Source organism: Mobula hypostoma, chromosome 10 (assembly GCF_963921235.1).
Source record: "Mobula hypostoma chromosome 10, sMobHyp1.1, whole genome shotgun sequence".
In the NCBI taxonomy this organism is placed as follows: Eukaryota; Metazoa; Chordata; class Chondrichthyes; order Myliobatiformes; family Myliobatidae; genus Mobula; species Mobula hypostoma.
Window position 1 is genome coordinate 85,331,733 of NC_086106.1, and position 27,680 is coordinate 85,359,412.

Here is a 27,680-nt window from a genome sequence, read left to right on the forward strand (position 1 = left end):
AAATTCCAGCTATATTTGAGAAATCAAGTTCAATTTTAAGAGATCTGGAAACAAAAATAACGTAGATACTGTCATGTGAACTAAATAGCTTTAATGGAAAAAAGGTTATTTTTACTTTCTAATTTTATCTCTTAAATTAGTGACACAGAAAGAGGACATTTGGCCCATCACTTCCCTGCCAGTGAAGACAGAGGGACTCAGTGTAATATCAGCTTCCAACAGTAGATCCTCGCTGGACTGGTCACAACTCTTCCAGAACACAGGCAAGAACCTCCACCACTCTTTGAGACAGCAAAGGGTCCCAAGCCCCGGAGGAGGGTTGGACATGGGTCCAGTATACAGGCAAGAACAATCTAAATGTGAAGAGAAATCTGCCTCAACCACTCCATCAGACAGTAAGTTTCAGACGTTTACCACCCTGTTAAGGAAAACAATTTTTCAAGTCCCTTCTAATCCATTTTATTTACTGATTACTTTAAATATATGTCCTCTAGATTTCAATCCCTCTTCTAAGGGGAATGGCTATAAGGTTCCAATTTAGGTAACATCCTCTCAAATCCATCCTGTGCCATCTCCAAGCAATCGCACCTTCCCTGTAACGTGGCGACCAATATTGTTTGCCATAGTCGTCTATCGAGTATTTTAATTCTGTGTCTCGTCTGATAAAGAAAGGGTTTCTATCTACCGCTTTAACCACTTTAGCCTGTGTTGGTGCCTTTAAGGATGTTTGGACTTAAGTAAATTTGGATAGGTACATGGATGGTAGGGATATTGAGGACTTTGATCCCGGTGCGTGTCGATAGGAGTAGGTAGTTTAAATGGTTTAGCATGGACTAGATGGGCCAAAGAGCCTGTTTCTGTGTTGTATTTTTCTTTTTTTTTTGCTATTTATTTTTTATTGAAGTTCATCATCAAACAAACATTTCCATAAGATGTATTTCAGATACAAGTCTTATGGACTCCTTCTACAGCCCATCATAGCGTAGGCCGCCGACAGAAGCTCAAAGTTCTCTTTCCTTGGCCAGTCTTTCAAGTTGTCCCCAGGTGTGGCCGTCTTCGAAAATCCTCTCTCTCCCAGGGACGAGGTCTTTGGAGCTACCGGTAGCGTTTCTATCGCTCTGCGTTTTTACGCGACAGGTTCACTGGATCCATGCCTAACCCCCCCATTTCCCTTTCGCAGCCGGGCTTGGAATCGTTCAAGGTGGAGTTCTAATCAACTTTGGCGTTCTGAAATTTTCTGAAAAGCCATACAATTGTAATAACTTGCTGCAAATATATAAGACGTAATGAAATGCAATTGAAATAAGACTGAGATCCTTCTTCAACTGTCTGAAAGATTGCAGTCTTGGGTAAATTATTTGTCGTTCGCCGGTCAGTTTATATTCCAAGTAATTTTCCATGCTTAAATTTAAGATATTAGGATAATCCAAACCTATTTTGTTAAAGGGCGGATCGGGTGTTGAGATCCTTATGAAAATCACCATGTTGACTGGTATCCGCTCAATTTTGTAGTCAGTGATTTTCAGCAGACGGGTGTCTCCTCCTATTTAGACACACCCACAACAGATCGCGGAGTTTTTTGTTAAGTTTATTTCCTTCCAGTAAAGCAGATAACCAGAATTTATTAATCCATGGGATGCGATGGCTGGACAATACTCCCGATCTTGCAGTTCGGAATCGGCGGCTGCAATGATTTCGCCGAGCCCTCAAACCTCCGTAAATTCCAAGCTGTTTCTGGCAGCGCTGGTCGGCGGCTTATTTTTGTTTTTATTGCAAGCAGCTGCGATTGCGGGATTGTCTCTATATTTCACAAGGGAAATCTCGAAGGTAAACTCTGCTACCTGGGTAAATCAACTGCAGAACGAATCGGTTTTATGTTAACAAGTATTTAACTCTGTTGAAAGTCTGGTCTAAGAGATTTGGGAAATGATTGAGGAAAATATTCTCCCTTCGAGATTACTGCTGCGGTGCTTGTTTACCGGCTAGGTTACAAGCTATTTTTGTATAAATAATCAGCGACTGTTTGCAAAGGAAGTTATAACTTCTTGTCCCAGTGCGAGTTCTAGTAAACGATGAAGCATAAATCTGCAGAGAAACCGAAAACGAAACACTCGACAGTGTACGAAGTTTGCAGAAGTATTGCGCGGAAAGAGGGCGAAATCCCGCGGGTAATATGCGGGAGCACTTGCTTGAATACATTTACCAGCTTTAAGAGGAACTTAAATTCCAGTTAAGACGCACAAAATGCTGGAGGAACTGAGCAGGTCGGGCAGCATCTATCGAAGGGAATAAACAGTCAAAATTTTCGAGCCAGGACACTTCATGGAGACTGGACAGGAAGGAGAAAGAAGAGTGGGGGAGGGCCGGGTACTGGCAGGTGGCAGGTGATACCAATTGAAGGGGAAGGTAGGTGAGTGAGGGAGAACTGAAGCTGGGAGGCAGTAGGTGGAAAAGATAAAGGGCTGAGGAGGAAGGAATCTGATAGCAGAGGACAGTGGACTCTGGACTCTGGGAGAGAGGGGAGGAGGAGCGGCGCCAGAGGGAGATAATAAGCAGCTGAGGAGAAGGGGCAGGAGGGCCAAGAATGCGGACGGGAGCAACAGTGAGGACGCGGGGAGAAATGCATGTTTATGCCGTCAGGTTGGAGACTACCCGAATGGAACAGGAGGTGTTGCTCCTCTAACCTGAGAGAGGCTTCATTGTGGCAGTAGCGGAGGCCATGGACCACCGGTTTGTTCTTTTTTTCCCCCTCAGAACTTCGAACATATGCATTCACTTTTTAAAACATGAAGAAATGCTTCCTTTTAAGGTTACAAGAAATCCTCAGGGGGAAATAGACAAAAAACGTTTTGCAACATTTCAATCTGCAAAGGAGGAGTAAAATGACACCATTGGCACTTTAGAGGTGCAGTGATTTGATTGAATGCATTAAGCAGTGTTTGTAAACAAAACAGTTTAAATGTTGTTCTTGAGAGGTGCATGGCTTAAATAACTAAAGCCGCACCCATAATATACGAGCAAAAGGACTTCCGTTTGGACCTCATTCGATTTAGTTTGTTCACCATGGATTCGCCCTATTTATTGGAAAGCCGGAGGGCAGAAACAGCCCGCGCGAGAAAGGTGTGTCATTTTATTTCAACAATGATTCCTGGCAGAAATACACCCACAGAGAAACCTGATAGTGTTGGGACAGTAAAATGAACGAGCACAAGCATTTTTGTCACTTGCTTTAAACTAGATCGGAGTAGATAAATGCACTGAAAATCAAAATAAATCAGAAATGAAAACAAGTTGCCGGAAAGCTCCAGCAGGTTACGCAGCATCTGGAGAAGGAGAAACGGGGTTTCTGGACTGAGATACTTGGTCATAAATGAGTAAAAGAGTGATGAGTGATTCTGGGTAATAGTGAATGTGGAGGGAGGTAAAATGGAAATGGTTGGGCAGTGCCAAGCACTAGGTCTGCAAGGCTGTCTCTTAGCTGGCTGTCTCCTGCTCTGGCCTGCCTGTGCCTTCCTACACTGTTACAGCATGCCCCAGGGCGATCATGAGGAACCATCACCTGGTCTTGAGTCTGGGCATGTAGGACTCTCTCCTAAATTCTCCATCTTTAGTGAATTTGCTCTTTCTGTTTGCATTAGAACTGGCCATTTTGCCTGCCATTCTTTATTTTGCTTTTTTATGTAGTCAGGTCATAAAACATTGCACAAAGAATCTTGATCCTATCTTAACTTTTTCATTATTTCACCCTTGCATAGAAATTCACTTTCCTTACCCATTGCTTGTTCCTGTCTTTGTTACTAATTAATTAGATACTGATAGTGGATGATCAGCCATGATCACAGTGAATGGCAGTGCTGGCTCGAAGGGCCAAATGGCCTACTCCTGCACCTATTGTCTATTGTCTATAAATGAATTTATTTATCTTTATCTCAATTCCGATGAAGGGACCTTGATATGAAAATGTTCAATAGTTTCTCTTTTCATCAATGTTGTTTGACCTGCTGATGTTTTCCAGCACTTTCTGTAAGTGGATCCACTGTGGCATATGAATTTAGCCTCAATCAAGGGGCTGCTTAGAAAGCAGCAGCTCAGGAGAAAGACCAGAAGGTCCATTTGAAGACCAGGAGCAAAACTAGGCTGTTCGGCTGATTGAGTCTTCTCTGCCATTCCATCGTGGTTGATTTATTTTTCTTCTCAGCCCTATTCTCCTGCCTTCTCCTCATAACCTTTGACATCCATACTAATCAAGAATCTATCAACTTCTTTAAATATACTCAAAGGCGTGGTCTGCACAGCCGTCTGTGGCAAGCAATTCCACAGATTCACCACCCTCTGGCTAAAGAAATTCCTCCTCATCTGTGTTCTAAAGGGACTATCTATTCTTTGCCCTCTGGTCTGAGACTCCCCAACTATAGCAGCCACCTCTCCAAGTCCACTCTATCTAGGCCTGTCAATGTTTGATAGATTTCAAGGAGATCCCCCCATATTCTGCTGAACTCCAGCAAGTACAGGCCCAGAGCCATCAAATGCTCCTCATATGTTCACCCTTTCTCATGAATCTCCGCTGGACCTTCTCCAATGCAGCACATACTTTCTTAGATAAGGGGTCCAAAAGAGCTCACAATGCTCCCAAGTGTGGTCTGACAAATGACTTATCAAGTCTCATCCTTGCTTTTATATTCTAGTCCTTTGGAAATTAATGTGAACAATGCATTTGCCTTCCTTACCACTGACTCACCCGCAAGTTAATCTTTAGGGAATCCTGCACGAGGACTCCCAAGGCCCTTTGTACCTCTGATTCTTGAATTTTCTCTCCATTTAGAAAATAGTTTACATCTTTATTCCTTCTACCAAAGTGCATGACCATATACTTCTCTATACCATATTCCACTTGCTACTTCTCTGCCTTTTCTCCTAATGTCTAAGTCATTCTGCAGACTCCCTACTCCGTCCATACTACCAGCCCCTCCACCTATCTTTGTATCATCCAAAAACTCTTCAACAAAGCACTGTCTGTACTGAGTTAATAAGCAATAGCAGCTCTGTTGATGGCATTGAATGGTTAGCCCAGAAATAAGGAAATTCAACAGAAATGTGACTTTTGATTGTTACCTGGTGACTCCTGAAAGCAAATGGTGGAGAAATATGATTACTGTTAGGATAAAGTGCGGACCATATGGTATGAAAATGGCCCAGCAGCACTTGAAAATTGCATGTATGGACTGAGTACACATTGGTTGTTTGAAGATACCCTGAATGTCACTGGCCACAGATCAAGAGATACAAAATAGAAAAAGATAACTTGTTGCAGTTTGTTGTTTACTTATCAATGATATCATAATATTCCTTTCCCCTGATGGCCCATGATTTGACATTATGTCTTGAAGTTCAAGTGTTAATGTACTACCCCAGATTACATTAATGCAGGAATATAATCTTTCTTTTTCTTTTTCAATCTCTTTATTAATTTTAGAATATATAAACAAAACATAGCAATGATACAAATAATAGGAGATAAATTGTTACACTTACAAACAGTAATTGTAAAGTCCAATATTGAAATTTGACAAAGCTCCCAATCATGTAAAACTAACAACGGATAAAACAGATCAAAAAAAAACTAAAAAAAAACATGAAAAAGAAAAAAAACCAAAAGCAAAAAGAAAACCCCAACCCAAAAGAAAGACAAAATTAATCAACTAAACTAAAAGACTTGGGCAAATCTAAGAACTTAAAAATGAAAAAGAAGAAAACCTCAGTGCCAACGACTCCATTCCCCTCCAACAACAATACAGAGAAATAGAATAGGTTTGGAAATAAAGATATCACATTAAGTGAAAATGCTGAATGAATGGCCTCCAAGTTTTTTCAAACTTGATGGAAGGGTCATAAACTGCACTTCTAATTTTCTCCAAATTCAAACACAACATAGTTTGTGAAAACCAATGAAATACCTTAGGAGGATTAATCTCCTTCCAATTCAATAAAATAGACCTTCTGGCCATTAAAGTAAGAAATGCAATCATTCTTCATGATGAAGAGGTTAAATTATTTAAATCTATCATTGGTAGTCCAAAAATAGCAGTAATTGGATGCGGTTGTAAGTCTATATTTAAAACCGTTGAAATAATATCAAAAATATCTTTCCAATATTTCTGCAACAGGGGACATGACCAAAAAGAAATATAATCAAGGTGCCATGTTACAACAGTGTGGAAAGAGAGTGGTTGAAAGAATATTTTATTTATTAATTTGCCTCAAACTTTGGCATTTCCTAGGGACTGGCACCAACCAAGTGGCAGCTCCCTGTGCAGAATATCAATCTATTTCCATATTAAGAACAGATCAATGATACTGTCTCAGGTTCCAGTTCAGGGATTTTTACTGGGATGTTGGTTGGGGAGAGAGAGGTGTCTGAAATCATTGAGAGGGGAATAGGATTGCATTGGGTTGATTGTTACTTAAAGATAATAATACAGCCATCTGATCTCAACCCTCTGCTGCCTTGAGGCTTCAGGAGGAAACCCCAAGGAAAAATCTGGAGCTGGAGTCCCGAGGGCAGTCCTACACTGAATTCAATGCTGATCGGAAATTCCTGCGATGCCACCGGTGTATTGGTCACTGCCATTCCTTTGGATTCATCAGCTGCATGGAGAGGGAGAGCTGCTTGCATATCCACCTCAACGCAGACAACTAGGGCATCTCATCCATGGTCGCCCTTGACCAATGGAGGGCCTTAACATTCATCTATAATGGCCATACTGTTACCTGTGATATTTGTTAGCACATCATAAAATAGCTAGCAAACTGTAAAGTTCTAATTTGAATTGCTACATCAATCGTTTATGGTGGATTTCTTGATCAGTCCTTTCTGGCTTTATTTTGTAAGCAATAAGTTACAAACTGATTTAAAGCACATTTTGTTTTTTTTTTAATATGTTGGACTTGCATTTATAAAGTGCCATTAGTACTCCATTCAAACATTCCAAAAAGCCTTACAACCGGTAAAGTACTCCTGAAGTGCACCCCTTGGAAGAAACATTGCAACTAGTTTGCACACAGCTTCAGAAGGAGAACGTAACGATAAGATTATCTGACTTAATACCATTGACAGAGGGATAGTGGGATTAAGTTCCATGCACTTTAAAATACTGCCACTTAAATTATATTTCCATTGGAGATGCCTTACTTGAGCAGCACAACACGTTTTTGCTGCTAGTGCACACATAACACCGAATTGTGAGTTGTCCCTGACATGAAACTGGAAACTACTTTTTCAAAGTTGGAGGGTCACTCGCTCAGCCGCAAGTAACAATAATTAAATCAAGATAAAGCAGAAGCATGCTTTGTTAATAAACATATAGCATTTTATTGAAATAAAATCTCTGTGTAGATTTGGACATCGGCTTTAAAAAAATAAGCATTAACTATCTTCACATCAATCAACTGAGGTTCTCATTAAATAGGTAATACCTGCTGTAAAACCAAATTTGTGCTGAACAGATGAAATTAGCATCTAGGTATTCATCATCATCATTGTGTGTCATGCTGTATGCCATGGGCAATCCTGGTCTTTACTCTGACAAGTTCTAATAAGCTCTTCAGTACTTTTGCCTGTCCATCCCTTGATGTAACTCATGAGTGCCATGCGTTGTGAACTGTGGCTTTTTTCCATCAATTTTTCCCGTCACTGCAAGGTATTAGTGGAATGTTTCCACTGTGGTGTTACCCTAATATAGATCTACACTACTATTGTTGTGCTTTTTTCAGAAATAGGCCATTTGATGATGGGTTTGTGGTAGCAATATCCAATTAGAAAGCAAAAAGCTGACCTTGGCGAGATGATTCAGACTGCCTGCTGATGCTGTAAATACTCACCAAGACAGGATGCAGTTATATAGTGAGGAACAAAAATGACCCCAAAACTGCATTGACTTTGTTGTTTTTCTCTACATCTGCCATCTGACCCACCAAGCCCTGCCAGCATTTTCACATTTTATTCAACATGTTAAATTCTTTCCCCAAACCCCCGAGCATCCCCTCTCTGTGCTCTTTACTAATATTATTACACCTGCTTCCAATGTTCTTTCAGGCAGAGCTTTCTATATCTTAACATACTGTTTAGAAAATGCTTCTTCACTACACCCTGCTTCTTTGGCTAACAATTTTAAATCTCTTTTCTTCACTGGAAACTGTACTTAGTCTGTTAAAAACATTAATGGTCTTAAACATCTTCAGATCTACCCTTTATCATTTCTTTGCTAAGGAGAAAAGTTTGTTTTTTTTTCCTGAGCTGGAAGCATATGTGTTTATGTCCTGTTGCAGAGTACTCAGGGGATCTGTCTTTCAAATGAGATATTATGCTGAGCCCAGTCACTTAGCAGGAAAATGCAAAGGGTTTCATGCTACTGTTCAATGAAGCATCGGAGAGCTAGTCCAGTGACCTGCCTGGTATTTATCTCTTATTAAACAGGCCAGAGAAGATCATCTGCTTATCATCACATGAATGTTTGGGGAGCAGTTTAGTTGTTGTGTTTCCAACTTTACATTTTTGTCTGCACTTCAGAACTCTTTGCTTGATTGTTAAAGTGGTTTGGGGGACTGGAGAGAAACATGAATGGTGTTAGTATTTTCCCACAACTTTCACTCCATGTGCAAATAACTATTTTTGCCACCATTGTTGGAATCGTCACCACCCACCACTTCGGCCCCCTGCCCGCCCCAACCCTCCGCGCACCCTCTGAAACTTTGACAGCTTCCCACAAATTGGTTTGCCAAAGTTGGGCATCCTAATTTAGCTGAGACCTAACGAAGTTTCTGGATGTAAAAACTAAGCATAATTTCTTGAGCCTGGATTGTATACCTTTACTTATAAAGTCAATGATTCTATACATCTTTTGAACTATTTGTTCCGCTGATCCAGATTGTTCTATAATTGGAGCTTGCCAGTGGTGGCATCCATCACATTTTGTTTCCCAAACAACTTTAACTCTATCAATTCTGTCATCATTGCCAGTAATCATTCTGTACTAAAGTACACAAAACTGGGTGGACGTGACCTCCAGTTGAGAGACATTTTACCCTCTCTTTTCTCAACCTTTGGTCTCTGGTGACATCAGATCAAAGCAAGGATATCGAACCACCCTCATCTTCTATAGTTATAACTAGCTCCACCATCTTCATTAAATATCCACTTTGAAACAAATGTTTTATGTTAATATGAAACACTAAATACTAGTTGGTGTACAATTCAATATGCAAAATTAATTTTTAAATAGGAGAAACACTGCACAGCTTATAGGGTAGAAGCTGAGTTTACAGCCTTGTAGCCATCTGCAGAGAGGCACAGTTACAATCTGCAGTGATCCTTGCAATTTAATCTCATTTTCCTTTCCTGTCATACTGAATCTTGTCTCAGCTCCAAAGCCATATTTAAGTTTGCTGATTACACTGCTGTTGTTGGCTGAATCAAACGTGGTGACAAATCAGCATATAGGAGGGAGATTGAAAATCTGGCTGAGTGGTCACACAACTACAACCTCTCACTCAATGTCAGCAAAACCAACGAGCTGATTATTGACTTCAGCAGGAGGAAACTAAAGGTCCTTGACCCAGTCCTCACTGGGGAATCAGAGGTTGAGAGAGTCAGCAACTTTAAATTTCTCAGTGTTATCATTTCAGGGGATCTTCCCTGGGCCCCGCGTGTAAGTGCAAATATGAAGAGAGCACGGCAGTGCCTCTACTTCCTCAGAAGTTTGTGAAGACTTAGACAAACTTCTGTAGATGTGCGACTGCATGTGTGGCTGCATTACAGCCTGGTATGGAAACACCGATGCCCTAGAATGGAACATCTTACAAAAAGTAGTAGATATGGCTCAGTCCATTATGGCTAAAGCTCTTTCCACCATTGAGCCTCTGCAGCATTGAACATCAAGAACCCTCAACACCCAGGCCATGCTCTCTTAATGCTGCTGCCATCAGGAGGAAAGTACAGGAGCCTCAGGACCCATACCACCATGATCAGGAACAGTTATTACCTTTCAACCATCAGAATTTTGTGCCAAAGTGGATAATTTCACCCATCCCATCACTGAGCTATTCCCACAACCTATGGACGCACTCTGAAGAACTTTCCATCTCATGTTCATGATATTTATTGCATTTTTTCTCGCTCTTGTATTTGCACAGCTTCTTGTCTTTTGCACACTGCATGTTCGTCTGCCCTGTTGGGTGTGGTCTTTCACTGATACCATTGTGTTTCTTGGATTTACTCTGTATGCCTGCAAGAAAACATAGAAAATAGGTGGAGTAGGCCATTCGACCCTTCGAGCCTGCACTAACATTCAGTATGATCCAACTCAGAACCCTGTACCTGCCTTCTCTCCATATCCCCGATCCCTTTAGCCACAAGGGCCATATCTAACTCCCTCTTAAATATAGCCAATGAACTGGTCTCAACTGTTTCCTGTGGCAGAGAGTTCCACAGATTCACCACTCTCTGTGTGAAGAAGTTTTTCCTCATCTCGGTCCTAGAAGGTTTCCCCTTTATCCTTAAACTGTGACCCCTCGTTCCGGACTTCCCCAACATGGGGCACAATCTTCCTGCATCGAGCCTGTCCAATCCCTTTAGAATATTATACGTTTCAAAAGATCCCATCTCAATCTTCTAAATTCCAGCAAGTATAAGCCTAGCCGATCCAGTCTTCCATCATATGAAAGTCCTGCCATCCCAGGAATCAATCTGGTGAACTTCTTTGTATTGCAAGAATGTCTTTCCACAGATTAGGGGACCAAAACTGCACACAATACTCCAGGTGTGGTCTCACCAAGACCTTGTACAACTGCAGGAGAACCTCCCTGCTCCTGTACTCGAATCCTCTTGCTATGAATGCTAGCAAACCATTTGCTATTTTCACCGCCTGCTGTACCCGCATGCCCACTTTCAATGACTGGTGTACAATGACACCTAGGTCTCGTTGCACCTCCCCTTTTCCTAATCGGCAACCATTCAGATAATAATCTGTTTTCCTGTTCTTGCCACCAAAGTGAATAACCTCACATTTATCCACATTAAATTGCATCTGCCATGAATTTGCCCACTCACCTAACCTATCCAAGGCACCCTGCATCCTCTTAGCATCCTCCTCACGGCTAACACTGCCGCCCAGCTTCGTGTCATCTGCAAACTTGGAGTGCTGCATTTAATTCCCTCATCCAAGTCATTAATATATATTGTAAACAACTGGGGTCCCAGCACTGAGCCTTGCGGTACCCCATTAGTTACAGCCTGCCATTCTGAAAAGGTCCCGTTTATTCCCACTCTTTGCTTCCTGTCTGCCAACCAATTCTGTATCCACATCAATACCGTACCCCCAATACTGTGTTCTTTAAGTTTGCACACTAATCTCCTGTGTGGGACTTTGTCAAAAGCCTTTTGAAAATCCAAATATTCCACATCCACTGGTTCTCCCCTATCCACTCTCCTAGTTACATCCTCAAAAAATTCTATGAGATTTGTCAGACATGATTTTCCTTTCACAAATCCATGCTGACTTTGTCCGATGATTTCACCGCTTTCCAAATGTGCTGCTATCACATCTTTGATAACTGACTGTAGCATTTTCCCCACCACCGATGTCAGGCTAACCGGTCTATAATTCCCCGGTTTCTCTCTCACTCCTTTTTTAAAAAGCGGGGTTACATTAGCCACCCTCCAATCCTCAAGAACTAATCCAGAATCTAAATAGCTTTGAAAAATTATCACTAATGCATCCACTATTTCTTGGGCTACTTCCTTAAGCACTCTGGGATGCAGACCATCTGGCCCTGGGGATTTATCTGTCTTTAATCCCTTCAATTTACCTAACACCACTTCCCTACTAACATGTATTTCCCTCAGTTCCTCCATCTCACTAGACCCTCGATCCCCTACTATTTCCGGAAGATTATTTATGTACTCCTTACTGAAGACAGAACCAAAGTAGTTATTCAATTGGTCTGCCATGTCCTTGTTCTCCATGATCAATTCACCTGTTTCTGACTGTAAGGGACCTACATTTGTCTTAACCAATCTTTTTCTTTTCACATGTCTATAAAAGCTTTTACGGTCAGTTTTTATGTTCCTTGCTGGCTTTCTCTCATAATCTTTTTTCCCTTTCCTAATTAAGCCCTTTGTCCTCCTCTGCTGGACTCTGAATTTCTCCCAGTCCTCAGGTGTGCCGCTTTTTCTGGCTAATTTGTATGTTTCTTCTTTGGAATTGATACTATCCCTAATTTCCCTTGTCAGCCACGGGTGCACTACCTTCCCTGGTTTATCCTTTTGCCAAACTAGGATGAACAATTGTTGTAGTTCATCCATGTAATCTTTAAATGCTTGCCATTGCATATCCACCGTCAACCCTTTAAGTGTCATTTGCCAGTCTATCTTAGATAATTCACGTCTCATACCTTCAAAGTTACCCTTCTTTAAGTTCAGAACCTTTGTTTCTGAATTAACTATGTCACTGTCCATCTTAATGAAGAATTCCACCATATTATGGTCACTCTTACCCAAGGGGCCTCGCACAACAAGATTGCTAATTGACCCTTCCTCATTGCTCAATACCCAGTCTAGAATGACCTGCTCTGTAGTTGGTTCCTCGACATGTTGGTTCAGAAAACCATCCTGCATACATTCCAAGAAATCCTCTTCCTCAGCACCCTTACCAATTTGGTTCACCCAATCTATATGTAGATTGAAGTCACCCATTATAACTGCTGTTCCTTTATTGCACGCATTTCTAATTTCCTGTTTAATGCCATCCCCACCCTCCCTACTACTGTTAGGTGGCCTGTACACAACTCCCACCAGCGTTTCCTGCCCCTTAGTGTTATGCAGCTCTACCCATATCGATTCCACATCCTCCAGGCTAATGTCCTTCCTTTCTATTGCGTTAATCTCCTCTCTAACCAGCAATGCTACCCCAACTCCTTTTGTTTCATGTCTATCCCTCCTGAATATTGAATATCCCTGAATGTTGAGCTCCCATCTTTGGTCACCCTGGAGCCATGTCTCTGTGATCCCAACTATATCATATTCATTAATAACTACCTGCACATTCATCCACCTTGTTACGAATGCTCCTTGCAGTGACACACAAAGCCTTCAGGCTTGTTTTTACAACGCTCTAAGCCCTTATGTTGAAAAGTGGCCCTTTTTGATTTTTGCTGTGGATTTGCCTGCCTGCCACTTTTACTTTTCACCTTACTACTTTTTGCTTCTACCCTCATTTTACACCCCTCTGTCTCTCTGCACTTGTTCCCATCCCCCTGCCACATTAGTTTAAATATCGGGGTTGTATATAGTGTATAAACAGAATGAGGGTTGTATATAGTGACAGGTATGTATTAATAATAAATTTACTTTGAACTTTAAACTTTGAACTTTAAACTTTGAACCAACATTTTACAGTCAGTAGAATTACTCTGGGTCAAGGGATACATTTCTGATAGATTCAGAACATCTGTAAATGAATTTCCATTGTCTATTTATACGCCTGATCGATTAATGCTCGTGGCAGAGCACCAAATCAACGTCAGAATGGCCAGGATTTTACTGGGACATGGCCATTGTTATTTGTGAGGACTTGATATACATGATAATTACTGAATTTCATTAATAATAGAATATCAAAGTAATTTTGTAGGAATCTTGAAAATTTTCAGAGGGGCAATAATATAATGGTGTTTGTGTGACTCTACATCTAAGTGCTTAAAATTGTTACAGGTTCTTACTCATCTTTTGTACATCTTGCCTTACAAAGCCATTGCCTCTTGTGTTTAGAGTAAAAATCAGACAGCTTCCCAGGAGCTGTGGTGTTTATATAATCCTGAGAAACTTCAACAGCTAATCACTGAAGAGACTGAAGACATAGACAACCAGATCAGAAAAGATCCCTGTTGGATACTGGCTAACAAAATTAGATTACTTGCAAACAAGGTAATTAAATTATCTCTTTTCTCCCTGATTTCTGTGATGTAATGTTCCAGCTGCAATTTTTGTGTTGACTTAACTTCCTCAAAGTTCAAGGAGGTACAAAACTGGAATGCAATAGGCTGCCCTTCTCTAACATCAGAGGGATGAATCTCTTTAGATAAATTTAGTGTTTCGTGTCCTTATCCATCTCTTCCCAACATCTTTCGTGCCTGAAATCACCACCTATGTTTCCCCCATACCCGGACTTATCTGATCGAACTGTAGTAGGCCAGTCTTACTGGCCGTAAGCACCCATGGCTCCAGCAGCATGGTGTTAACTGAACATCTTTCTTCCTAACATGAATCCAGTAGGCTATATCCTTATTGTTAATATTGGAAAGTCTCAGCACGACTGGCTTTCACTGTTAAACTCCCATGTAGAGTTCAGCAGCAGAGTGAACTAAGGACCTTATCTTCAGGACTGAAGCATTTAAGAGTACCTGTGCAAAATTCAGGAACCTAATGCTGGTATATGGCTGAATCGTGGCCTTGTGGAAACCTAACTGGAGTGATTCGAACAGGAAAGTGGAGTTTTTGGAAATAGAAACACACTCAAAGATTTTGAAGAGGAAACAAATTCAGAATGGGATAATCTATTACAACAGGGGGGATAGATGAATAATCACCTGAAACTTGCCAGATCTTCTACATATCCAATTACTTGTTTGCACGTTGGCCATGGGTACTGTTTGATGGCAAAGCATCAGACCACCAGAAAATGTAAATTTTGATCTTAGTATGTTCACTGGTGGTTCATTATTTGGAGGTTGTCTTACTGATACAAAAATCACACTGCCCAGTGAACAATTCAATCGCTTATTAGAAAAATGATGCACATTGTTTGTTGTGTTGTTGTATTAAGTGGGGATGGGGTGGGGAGAAGTTTTGACATATATATGGACATAATATACAGTTTTACATTAAATCTACCTTGCATTGACCAAGTCTCACCATTTTCTTCAATAAAATTACTACAGGTATCAGAAGAAGTTAGCAAGCAACATATAATTAAAGGTGAGTTGTTTCACATCCATATGCATTGACGATCTCCAATCCAACAAATTCTTATAATTTACACAACCGTTTTCCTTCACAGACATAATAGACAACTTACCTCCAGACATTGTGAAGTCTGCAGTGCAGCTGGAAAACAGAGTGATCCAGAGTCCCTCCGCACATCTCACTGTCAGATTGGGTTCACTGCAAGGTTAGTAGTACAGGCTTCCAGATTAGCTATATTCTTTGGTGAGTTTGTTGGCTCCACACCATCTTGATTTGGAAATATAACTGATCTTCCTTAATTATTGCTGAACCCCCACCTAACGACGTTTTAGGAGTTTCTGTGTTCTGTAAGAATTGCAATGGTTCAAGGATCTGATTCACTTCTTAATGTTGACGAGGGGTGAACAATAAACACTGGCCTTGCCAGTCAATACTCACATTATAATATTAATAAATAACAGTACAGTACTATTAAAGTGTCAAAAAATACCAGTGAAGTGCATCACTATGCTGAAACTCATTACGAGATGCAGTAGTATGGCACTTCAATGATGGTTTATAATACCATAAGACCCTAAGACATAGAAGCAGAATAAGGCCATTCAGCCTATCGAGCCTACTCCGCCATCTGATCCTGGCCGATCCACTTCCCTCTCAAGCCCATTCCTCTGCCTTCTCCCTGTAACCTTTCACGCCCTGACTTATCAAGAATCTATCAACCTCTGCCTTAAATACACCCAAAAGACCCAGCCTCCACAGCCACCTGTAGCCACCTGCATCTGCCATTTCCTTGTCCCCCATTACTATCTCTCCAGCGTCATTTTTTAGTGAGCCAATATCTCCTCTTGCCTCTCGTTTACACCATGTATCTGAAGAAACTTTTGACATTCTCTTTAATATTATTGGTAGTAGCTCACTTGCCTTCATATTCCATCTTTTCTTTCTTAATGACTTTTTAGTTGCCTTCTGTTGGTTTTTAAAAGCTTCCCAATGCTCTTAACTTCCCACTAATCGTTGGCTTTTATGTTGGCTTTGACTTCTCTTGTCAGCCATGGTTGTGTCATTCTGCCTATAGAATACTTCTTCTTTGGGATGTATCTATCCTGTACCTTGTGAATTGCTCCCAGAAATTCCAGCTATTGCTGCTCTGCTATCATCCCTAGCAGCTCTTCTCTCATCCTTCTATAATTCCCTTTACGCCACTGTAGTACTGATACATTGGACTTTACTTCTCCCTCTTAAGTTGCAGGGAAAATTCTATCATATTATGATCACTGCCTCCTAAGGGTTCCTTTACTTTAAGCTCCCTAATCAAGTCTGGTTCATTACACAACACCCAATCCATAACTGTTGATTCCCTAGTGGGACCAAGCACAAGCTGCTCCAAAAAGCCATCCCATAGGCACTCTGCACATTCTCTCTCTCAGGATCCAATTCCACACCAACCTGATTTTCCCAATCTACCTGCAAATTGAAACCCCCCATGACTATTGTAACTTTTCCCTTTTAACACGCATTTTCTATCTCTTCTGTAATTTGTAGCCCACATCCTAATTACTGTTTTGAAGACCTGTATATTACTCCCATTGGGATCTTTTTGCACTTGCAGTTCTTTAACTCTACCCACAATGATTCTATATCTTCCGATCCTATGCCACCTCTTTCTAAGGATTTGATTTCATTTTTTTTTACCAACAGAACCTCACCACCCCCTCTGCCTACATACGTTTCATTTCAATACAAGTGTATTCCTGGATGTTAAACTCCCAACCACAATCCTCTTTTTGCCCTGACTTTATGATGTCCACAATTTCATACCTGCCTGTTTCTAACTGCACAAGATCATCTACCTTATTCTGTATACTGTGTGCTTTCGAGTATAAAAATTTCATTCCTATACATTCATAGAGGTACAGCCAAGAAACAGGCCCTTCAGCCCATCTAGTCCATGCCACAAAAATTTAAACTGCCTATTCCCATCAACCTGCACCGGACCCATAGCCTCCATTCCTCTGCTATCCATGTACCTATCCAAACTTCTCTTAAACATTGAAATCGAGCTCACAATGAATTTGTGCTGGCAGTTCATTCCACACTCTCACGATCCTCTGAGTAAAGACGCTTCTCCTCATGTTCCCCTTAAATTTCTCACCTTTCACCCTTAACCCATGACCTCTGGTTGTACTTCCATCCAACCTCAGTGGAAAAAGCCTGCTTACATTTACCCTATCTATACCCCTCATAATTTTGTATACCTCTATCAAATCTCTCAATCGTCTGCATTCTAAAGACTAAAGTCCTTATAACTCAGGTCCTCCAGACGCGGCAATATCCTTGTAAATTTTCTCTGTACTCTTTCAACCTTCACTACATCTTTCCTGTGACTAGAACTGCATACAGTACTCCAAATTAGGCTTCACCAATGTCTTTTACAACTTCAGCATAACATCCCATCTCCTGTACTCAATACATTGATTTATGAAGGTCCATATGCCAAAAACTTTCTTTATGACCCTATCTACCTATGATGCAACTTTTGATGAAAGATGCACCTGTATTCTCAGATCCTTCTGTTCTACCACACTCTACCACAACCAGGTAGCACCTGGTTAGTCCTACTGAAATGCAAAACCTCACACTTCTCTGCATTAAATTCCATCTGCCATTTTTCAGCCCATTTTCCAGCTGATGCAAGCCATGATAACCTTCCTTGCTGTCCACTACACCCACAATCTTGCTATCATCCACAAATTTGCTGATCCAATTAACCGCATTATCATCCAGATCACTGACAATAGATGACAAACAACAATGGACCCAGCACCGATCCCTGCGGCACTCCACTGGTCTCAGGCCTCCAGTCAGAGAGGCAACCATCTACTACCACTGTCTGGCTTCCCCCACAAAGCTGATGTCTAATCCAATTTACTATCTCATCCTGAAAGCCGAGTGACTGAAGCCTCTTGAACAACTTCCCATGCAGGACCTTGTCACATGCCTTGCTAATGTCCACGTAGGCAACATCCTTTGCCTTGTCCTCATGCACTTTCCTTGTAACTTCCTGAAAAAACTGTCTAAGATTGGTTAGACATGATCTAACGCGAACAAAGCCATACTGAATATCTTTGTCTATCTAAATGCTTATATATCCGGTCTCTTAGAATACCTTCCAATATGTTTCCCACAACTGATGTCAGACTAACTGGCCTATAATTTCCTGGTTTCTGTTTAGCTCTGTTCTGTTCTCTTTTAAACAGTGGAACAACATTGGCTATCCTCCAGTCCTCTGTACCTCCCTTGTCATTAAGGAATATTTAAGTATCTCTGCTAGGGCCTTGGCAATTTCTTCACTTGCCTCCTGTATGGTCCGAGGGAACACTTGTCAGGCCCTGGGGATTTATCCACCCTAATTTGCTTCCAGGTAGTAAACACCTCCTCCTCTGTAATCTGTACAGGGTTCATGAAGTTAATGCCACTTTGCCTCACTCTGTGTCCATCTTCTGAGTAAATACATATAAAAAGAATTAATTTAAGATCTCTCCCATCTGTTTTGGTTCCACACATAGAATACCATTCTGATCTTCCAGAGGACCTATTTTGTCCCTTACAATCCTTTTGCTCTTAAAATATCCGTACAATCCCTTAGGATTCTCCTTCACCTTGTTTGCAAGAGCAACTTCATGCCTTCTTTTATCTTTCTTGATTTCTTTCTTACATTCCTCTTGCATTTCTTACACTCCATAAGAACCTCATTTGTTCCTACTTGCCTATACCTACTATGCACTTGCTTGAAAACCAAGGTTCCCTACACTTGTTATCTTTACCTTTTATTCTGACAGGCACATACAAGCTTTGTATCTGTCACCCTTTTTGATCTTGTCCCCCGTTACAATGCAACTCATCCCACTGACTGCAATTTTGCCCGACCATCTGCCTGTCCTTCCTGAGAGTGTCACTACACACTGCCTCTGCTTGTACAGTAGCTGCCCCATTCTCAGTCCTATCGCTCAGTTTTCCATCCCCCTGCCGAATTAGTTTAAACTCTCCCGAACAGTTCCAGGAAACACGTCCTCAAGGATGTTGGTCCTCCTCCATTCAGATGTAACCCCTCCCTTTTGTACAGTTCATAACTTCCCCAGAAGAGAGCCCAATGATCCCGAAATCTGAAACCCTGCCCCGGTTCCTCGGCCACACATTAATCTGGCAATTCACCCCATTCTTACCCTCACTGGCACATGGCACAGGCAGCAATCCAGAGATTACTATACTGGATGTCTTGCTTCTCAGCTTTCTACTTCACTCCCTAAATTCTCTCTACAGGACCTCTTCCATTTTCCTCCCTGTGGCTTTGGTGCCAGTATGTACTGAGACTTCTGGCTGCTCACCCTCTCCCTTTAGAATGCCATGGACCTGACCCAAGATGTTCCTGAACCTGGCATCTGGGAGGCAACATACCATCCGCGTGCCTCTATTGCATCCACTAATTTCTACTTATTTCTGCTCCTCTAACTATGGAATCTCCTATCACCATGGCTGTCCTCTTCTCCCCTTCCCTTCTGAGCAACAGCACCAGACTCAGTACCAGAGATCCAGTCGCTATGGCTCCCTCGGTAGGTCGTTGTCCCCAACGGTATCCAAAGCAGGGGAATGGCTACAGGGGGTACTCTGCACTGGCTCCCCATTTCCTTTCAATCTCCTGACAGTCACCCATGTACCTGCCTCCTGCAACCTAGGGGTGACTACTTCTCTGTAGCTTCTACCTATCACTTCCTCAATTTCCCATATGAGTTGAAGGTAATTGATCCGCAGGTCTAGTTTCTTGACAGGTTCTCTGTGGAGCTGCAGCTCAGTGTGCCTGATGCAGATGTGGTTACCTGGGAGACTGGTGTCCCAGAATTCCCACATCTCAGACAAAGAGCACAGCACTGTCCCTGGAGCAATTCTCACTGCTCTAACTATGTACTAACAGACAAAAAATGAAGATTGAAGAAGAAGAAACTTACCAGATATTTATCTTGCTTAAGCCTGTTGAGCCAAAGCCTCCCCATTCAAACACTGGTCCACTCACACAATGGCCGCTCTCCTTATTTTTATTTACCTTTGCTAATGAATTGCTATTTGACTGGCCTGCTGGAAAAAGCCAAAAACCCATAAAGGCTCTTTTTTAAAATCTTACAGACCTGTGAGTTGCCTCTTTTGCTCCCAATTTGATTGGACTGCTGGAAAAAAATGTTTATGTTCATAGATTATGCTGCAGTGATGAAGATAACAGACATATTGCAGTGTAAATGAATGAAATAGAATGCAACCATTTTTTAAACACAGAAATTAACAACAAACTTCATTTCTACATCATTGATTGATTAGTTTCAGTGCATTGTCATCAATAATGATGCAAAATCATTCATTCACTCACAGAATTCATCCTCCCATCCTTCTAAGGCTAGCACCGTAGAGTAGGGGTTAGCATAATGTTTTACATCCCCAGTAATGGGCGTTCATTTCCTGCTGCTGTCTGTAAGGTGTTTGCACATTCTCCCTATGACCGCATGGGTTTCCTCCCACGTTCTGAAGATGTATAGATTAACAAGGGTTAGTAAATTGTGGGCATGTTTGTTGGTGCTGGAATCATGGTTACTCTTGCCGGCTGCCCCCAGCATACGTATGTTGAGACTGTGTTTGTCATTGATGCAAATGCTGCACTTCACTATGTTTTGATGTACATGAGACACACAAGGCTAATCTTTACAATCTTTAGAAGGCACAGTGAGTGCATAGCCAAAGAGGGAAAGGAAGGGTATTTGTTTGGAAAGAGGAACAAGTTCTTAAAAAAAACTTACACAATTGCATATTTGGATGTCATAAAGAGGGAAAGGAATGAACTGTTTAATGTGTTGTTTTTCTCATTGTAGAGGTCAGACTACAGGTACGTATTTTGAAATGGCACAAAGAAGGATAAAGTTCTGAAGATTTTTTTTGAACCAATTTCCTTCTCACAATTCCTTTGTGAAAAAGTTGTCCCTCAGGTCTCCTTTGAATCTTTCCCATCTCATATTTAATCTATGCCCCATAGTTTTGGTCTCCTCTACCTTGTGGAAAAGACTATTACCATCCACTTTATCTATGCCTCTCTTAATCTTAAACATTTCTATTAGGTTGTCCCACATTCCCCTATGTTCCAAGGAATAAAGGTCTAGCCTAGCCAACCTCTCCGTATAACTCAGGCACTCTGGTCCTGGCAAGATCTTCGTAAATCTTTTTTACACTCTTTCCAGTTTAACCACATTTTCCCTAAAACAGGGTGACCAAAATTGTGCACAGTACTCTGATTGTGCACTCATCATCGACTTGTACAGCTGCAACATAATGTCCCAACTCCAGTACTCACTGCCCTGATTGCTGAAGTTCAAGTTCAGGTTATTGTCATTCAACCACCCACATGTATAGCGCCAAACGAAACAACATTCCTCTGGACCAAGGTGCACAGCACAGTAAATATGACTCACAAACAAACGCATATTACTATATTACCACAAAAAAATGAACAAATAATAAGGTGCATATACAACACAAGTTAAATAGGGAACAGTATAACGCTAATGGTGCTTCAGATATGATAAGATGTGGTTGGTGGCAGGGAGTTCAGTAGCTTCACGGCCTGGGGGATGGATCTGCTTTCCCTCCTTGTCCTAATGCTACGGTACCACCTGCCTGATGGTAGGGGGTCAAAGAGATTGTTGGATGGATGGGAGGGATTATTGACAATGCATATGCAGCGCTCCTGATAAATGTCTCTGATGGGTGGATGAAAGACCCTGATCATCCTCTCTGCAGTCCTTGCCATCCAATCCTTTGCAGTTTAATGCCTTGCAATTCCCATACCAGATAGTGATGCAGCTGGTCAGGGCAATCTCGGTGCTCCTGTTAAAATTAGTTAAAATGGGGGGAGGGGAGAGCCTCACTCACCTCAATTTCCTCAGGAAGTGGAGATGTCGCTGTGCTTTCTTGACCAAGGAAGTGGTGTTGAGGGACCAGATGAGATCATCCATTATATGCACTCCCAGAAACTTGGTGTCCTAATTCTCTCCACAGAGGAACCATGTACGTGTGTATGTGCAGTAAGGGGTAGTCAGCCTGCACCTTCCTGAAGTCCACAATCATCCCTTTAGCCTTGTTCACATTTTGTTTCAAGTTGTTATGCTCTGCCTCCTCTCTGAACATTGTCTCGTCATTGTTGTTGATGAGGCCGACCATGTTGCTGATGTGTCATCAGCGAGCTTGATGATTCAGTTTGAACTGACGCTAGCAGTGCCGTCGTGCATCAGCGGCATGCATAGCAGTGGGCTGAGCATGCAGCCCTGGAGAGCACCTGTACTCAGCCTGATGGAGCTACAAGACCAGCATGCTGAATGTTTTCAATAAACTATGCACTTATACTCTTAAGTTCTCCTAGTTCATTATACTCATAGTGCCCTGCTATTCAAAGTATAAATCCTATGCTGGATTGACTTTCCAATATACATTACCTCTCTGACTCACTTCTCCATCCGATCAAGTGCTCCATATAATCCATAATAACCTTCTTCACCATCAACTTGGCGCATGATCAAGTGGTTAAAGTGTTTGTCTAGTGATTTGAAGGTCACTAGTTCGAGCCTTGGCTGAGGTAGCGTGTGTTCGTCCTTGAGCAAGACACTTAACCACATGTTGCTCTGCGACAACACTGGTGCCAAGCTGTATGGGTCCTAATGCCCTTCCCTTGGACAACATTGCTGGTGTGGAGAGGGGAGACTTGCAACGTGGACAATTGCTGGTCTTCCATACAATCTTGCCCAGGCCTGCGCCCTGGAAACCTTCCAAGGCGCAAATCCATGGTCTCATGAGACTAACGGATGCCTAAAACCATCAACAAAGCCACCTAATTTCATATCATCCTCAGCCTTACTGATCAAGCCTTGTGCATTTGCGCCCAAATCATTTATATAAAAACAAGTAATGGGTTTACTGATCCCTGCGGAGCACCACTAGTGCTGGCCTCTTTTTCGAGAAACAACCTTCAACCACCACCCTCTGCTCTTACCTCTAAGACAATTTTGAATCCATCTAACTGGCTTTCCCTGGATTCCATGCGACCTAACCTTACAGATTGGCCTACCATATGGGATCTTGTGGAAGGGATTGTTAAAGTCCAAACAGAAAACAGCTATTGTCCTATCGTCTACCTTTTTGGTTACCTCTTCAAAAAACTGCAGAAGGTTCATCAAGCACAACTTTCCATGCCCAAAGCAATGTTGATTCCTTCTAATCTGACTGTGTCCATTCCAAATGCTTGGTAGACTTTGTCCCTCCATAACTTTCCCACTACTGATGTCAACCTGACTGGTCTGTAGTTCTCATGCCTGCCCTTGCTACCCTTTTTTAAATAATGGAACAACATTAGATACTTTCCAGTCTTTGGGAATGTCACAGTGGCTAAAAATATAGCAACTATCTCTGCAGGGGCATCCACAATTTCCTTTCAAGCTTCCCACAAAAACCAAGGATTCACTCAATTTGGCCCTGTGGATACTTTACTGTGCTTAGGCTGCAAATACCTCCTCCCTCATAACATGAATTTGCTCCAAAGCATCTCCAATTGTTTCCCTTATCTCTTGAACAATTATGACTTTCTCCTTAGTAAATAATAGTTGTTAAGACTCTCAAGATATAGGCAGCACTGCTGATATCTAAGGGACTTGCTCTCTCCCTTGCCATGCTTAGTATAGTTATAGAACCTCTTGGTATTTACCTTCCCTTAACTGCAAAATTAATCTTATACACTCTCTTTGCTCTCCTTATTTCCCCCATATCAGTATTCTTCCTAAACCTAATCGATTTTTGCTTCCATTTTTCCTGACCAGAGCCTCAATATCTCTCATCAGCCAAGGTTTCCTAATTTGCCAGGTTTACCTTTACCATAAAAGAAAGATGCTCCTGGACACTTGATATCACATTCTTAAAAGTTTCTCATTTGGCATTTGATCCTTTTCCTTCAAACAGGCTCACCTGTTACATCCTGTTGATTACCCCAGAATTTAGCCCTGCTCCAGTTTAGGACCATGACCAGTGGGCTGCTCTCTCTCTTTTTTCATCACTTTCTTGAAACTATTAGAATTATGGTCATTGGAGCCAAAGTGCTCCCTGACTGCCACTTCAGTTACTCCCAAGAGGAAGTCTAATACTTTACCTTCCCAAGTAAGGCCCTTTGTATATTGACTCAGGAAGCTTTCATGGACACATTTCACAAATTACATCCTCTCCAGCCCCTTAATAGTCTTGATGGCCCAGTACCATTATTTCACTGCACCTTTAGATACACCTTCTGTTTTTTTTTCTCCAGGCTACATTAAACTGTTGGTGACATCAAGCCATGAATGATCTGTTTTGTTGGTATTTAGAGGTCTGAGCAGATTTAATGGTTAGGTTCAGTGAAGACCCCACAACTAATCTGCCATCCCACTCTTCTAGTAACCATTAGTTTATCCCTGGAGATCTAGAACCTTACTTTGACCCACTATTCTGATTAGTTATGGCACCCAATGTTCTTAAAAGGTATGTGTCCTCCTCCATTAATGTTTCCTGAATAACCTTGACTGGATATTTGAGTTAAGTATGCTTATATACAGTGGAGAACATAAAAGCTCACATTGCATCAAGCATACAGGTATTTCAGTTGATGACTAGAATTGACTTCTGGTACTAGGTTGGGTTTATATTAATTGTGGGTGGAATGGGCTGCTGGCAATGGTGGTGGAGGCAGATATGATGGGGTCTTTTAAGAAAGTGCTAGATAGGTACACGGAGCTTAGAAAACTAGAGGGCTATCGGTAACCCTAGGTAATTTCTAATTCCTCTGGTAATTTAATCAAGATGAGCTATGCTGGGCTATAGCAAGAAAGAAGAAACACATTTGAAATTGGATCTTTCAGACTATTATTTCTTAAACAGGTTCACCCAACTTTCTGGACGGATCATGCCGCCACCTTGTGAAATGGGGTATTGGAAAAGGGTTATCTTACATCCGCAACATGACAATCAATCATGGAAAATTGCGAGCCAGTCAAATGGGCAGGTATTATGTTTATTCCCAGACGTTTTTCAAATACAAGCACAAGGATACAGCTGGTTATGAAGACCATTCTGTAAAACCCATTGAGCAACTGCTTGTGCAGTGTATATACAAGATGTCTACTTCCTACCCAACACCGATCCTCCTCATGAAAAGCGTAGGAACAAAATGTTGGGCAGCAAATGCTGAGTATGGTATGAATTCCATCTACCAAGGAGGACTTTTTGAATTAGAAGCTGGTGATGAAATATTCGTAACTATCTCTGACAGAGAGTTGATGGATGATAATGAGGCATCTAGTTACTTTGGATCCTTTAGACTGGATTTGTAAGATTGAATGAAGTATCATTTTATAAAGAGCTACTTGTTCAAAATTAATTCATTGAATCAAACAACTACCATAAAATCAGTTTTACTGGTCTTTTGTCCAAAACTTGAGCTAACTTGAGAATTGTCTATAAGAATTTTACTTTCAGTTGAGTAAAATGTGTTAAATGACCAATATAGCTCAGTTCAGAAAGATCTTTGTTATCTACTTCACACAGCTGGTGTATACAGCTCCAGCTGTAGTAGTCAAAAAACTGAATGAGTTCTTCTCTGATTCTGTGGAAGTACCAAAGCTCCTGATTTGCCCGAACTTCCCCTCTCAAAAGACAGATACACTTGTATGGTAAATTGAGATATTTCCCCACAAACAAATAAGTCACTCATTAGCAGTTGATTATGGAGAACAGGGGAAAGTATCTGCTAAAAGTAAAAAATGGAGCCACAGTCCATGCTTCTGAAGGTTAAAAAATCCATGCTTCAAAACATCACTATGCCACTGGAAGGTGACGAGGATATGGATCAAGAGAACTGCATTGTTAAAGAGTTTTGGTATGGATATATAAATTTGTAGAAGTGTTACAGGAGTCAAAACTTTCTCTTACACAAATACACTTTTACTGTACCAAGTCCCTGATGCCTTTTGAACTGTGCCATTGAACTGCTTTATACTTGAAATGGAAATTTCAGCATTCTTGCTTCTAACTTAAGCTTTTCCCCCTTCATGTAGCCCCTTTGACTCTTCGACTCATCTTCCAATTTCTGCAAGTGGGCTACTGAAAAACATGCATGCCCAACATTTCCACTCTCCCTGTTCCTTTGTTCTGTCATAATTGTTTTAGGATGCCACCTTCCACTCAAGTCATTCCACAACTGATTTCCTTCCAGTCTTCCCTCCCACCTTTCTATCCTTCCAAGAATTCATTTACCTCATTTCCTCCATATCGCAGACATTCTCAGTGTGCTGTAGTGACCAAATATATCCTTCTTTTTCTTTTCAGAATATTAAAAGTGTTCTACAACCCTTTCTACTCTTTCATCAGCTGGTCCCCTCCCACAACACAATCATATAAATGTATGGGAGAAGCAACGTTCGCCTTGCTTCTTCCTTAGTGTCCACTGAACCAAACACGCTTGACAAGGGCACAAGCAATTTATTTATTTTCCACCAAGTTAGCATTCTCTGCTTATGATGCAACCTCCATTAGTTTAGGGAAACCTAATTTACATTAGGTGATAAACACAAAAGATGCTGCAGATGCTGGAGGAACTCAGCAGAGCAGGCAGCATCTGTGGAGGGGAATAAATAGTCGATGTTTCAGGTCGAGGTCCTTCAGCAGGGCTGGAAGAGGGGGGAAAACAGAATAAGTTGTGGGGAGTGGAAGGAGAACACACTGGCAGGTGATAGGTGAAGCTAGGTGAGAGGGAAGGTGGCAGATTGGGTGAGACTGATCTAGTAAGTTTTTCATTTTAATTCCTCTCACGCACTCTGAGTTTAGCCTCTAGCAGTGTTGCTCTATTGGAAGTTTGAAGGCATAATTTCACCTTTTGGCCTGGAAACCTCCAATTTTAAAGCTAATATTAAGTTCAAATAACTTCAGAACAAAACTTTAGGTTCCACTATTTCATACCATGAGCTGGTAATAGTTCTAAAATTGCCATTTAAAGTTTATGCTAACTTCTATTACTTCAAATCATGACTCTTTTTTGTCTTTTAATCGCTGCAGTTTGTCTTCCATTGTATCACACACCTCAACTTATTCTCTCTCCCACAATGACCTGTACTTCTCTCTCTCCCTCTACTGTATTCTTTTCTTTATCTGCAGCCAGACAACACCTTACATGCCTAGCTTCTTCCAGTTTTGACAAAAAATGCTGACCTAATTTTAATGTAGGTCCTCTTCTCACAGATAATGTTTGATGCTACTGTGTACTTCTGGCAATTTATTTTTATTTCATACTGGAGAAGGGAATATTTGAGATTGACTTAAAATTATTTTAGCATGCCCAAGATTCCTACTTTATCAAATAAATATTGCATTTCATTTGAAAACTGTAACTGCATGTCTTTATTAGAGTGTTAAAGGTAATTGCTCTTCACCCACATGGCAGCTGTTTAAACCAGTTTGTGTATTTTGTACATACTGTACTCTTTTACTGATGTATCAATACAAGGTATCAGTTTTAATGTACCAGATTTGGAATAAACTGTACTCATTAAACAATGTAGAA

The 27,680-nt window shown here is 41.3% G+C and overlaps 1 protein-coding gene across 2 annotated transcripts; it reads left to right on the forward strand.

The window, feature by feature from the left end:
- Window positions 1-160: 160 nt before the first annotated feature.
- tnfsf10l (TNF superfamily member 10, like) lies at window positions 161-27,664 on the forward strand. 2 transcript variants are annotated; one of them, XM_063060769.1, is made up of 5 exons: window positions 161-1,827; window positions 13,823-13,978; window positions 14,992-15,028; window positions 15,111-15,221; window positions 25,004-27,659. In XM_063060769.1, exons 1-5 carry the CDS (start codon window positions 1,642-1,644, stop codon window positions 25,453-25,455), a joined length of 942 nt encoding a protein of 313 aa, XP_062916839.1. In that variant the 5' UTR covers window positions 161-1,641; the 3' UTR covers window positions 25,456-27,659. The 2 variants fall into 2 exon arrangements, with proteins under 2 accessions (XP_062916839.1, XP_062916840.1); XM_063060770.1 differs by lacking the exon at window positions 161-1,827 and adding an exon at window positions 1,839-3,120 and having other exon boundaries at window positions 25,004-27,664.
- Window positions 27,665-27,680: the final 16 nt, after the last annotated feature.

Coding starts and splice junctions, on each gene's coding strand:
- tnfsf10l (XM_063060769.1), top strand. CDS start 1,642: ATGGCTGGACAATACTCCCGATCTTGCAGTTCGGAATCGGCGGCTGCA. Junction 1,828..13,822: donor TCACAAGGGAAATCTCGAAG/GTAAACTCTGCT, acceptor TCTTGTGTTTAG/AGTAAAAATCAGACAGCTTC. Junction 15,029..15,110: donor CAAGCAACATATAATTAAAG/GTGAGTTGTTTC, acceptor TTTCCTTCACAG/ACATAATAGACAACTTACCT.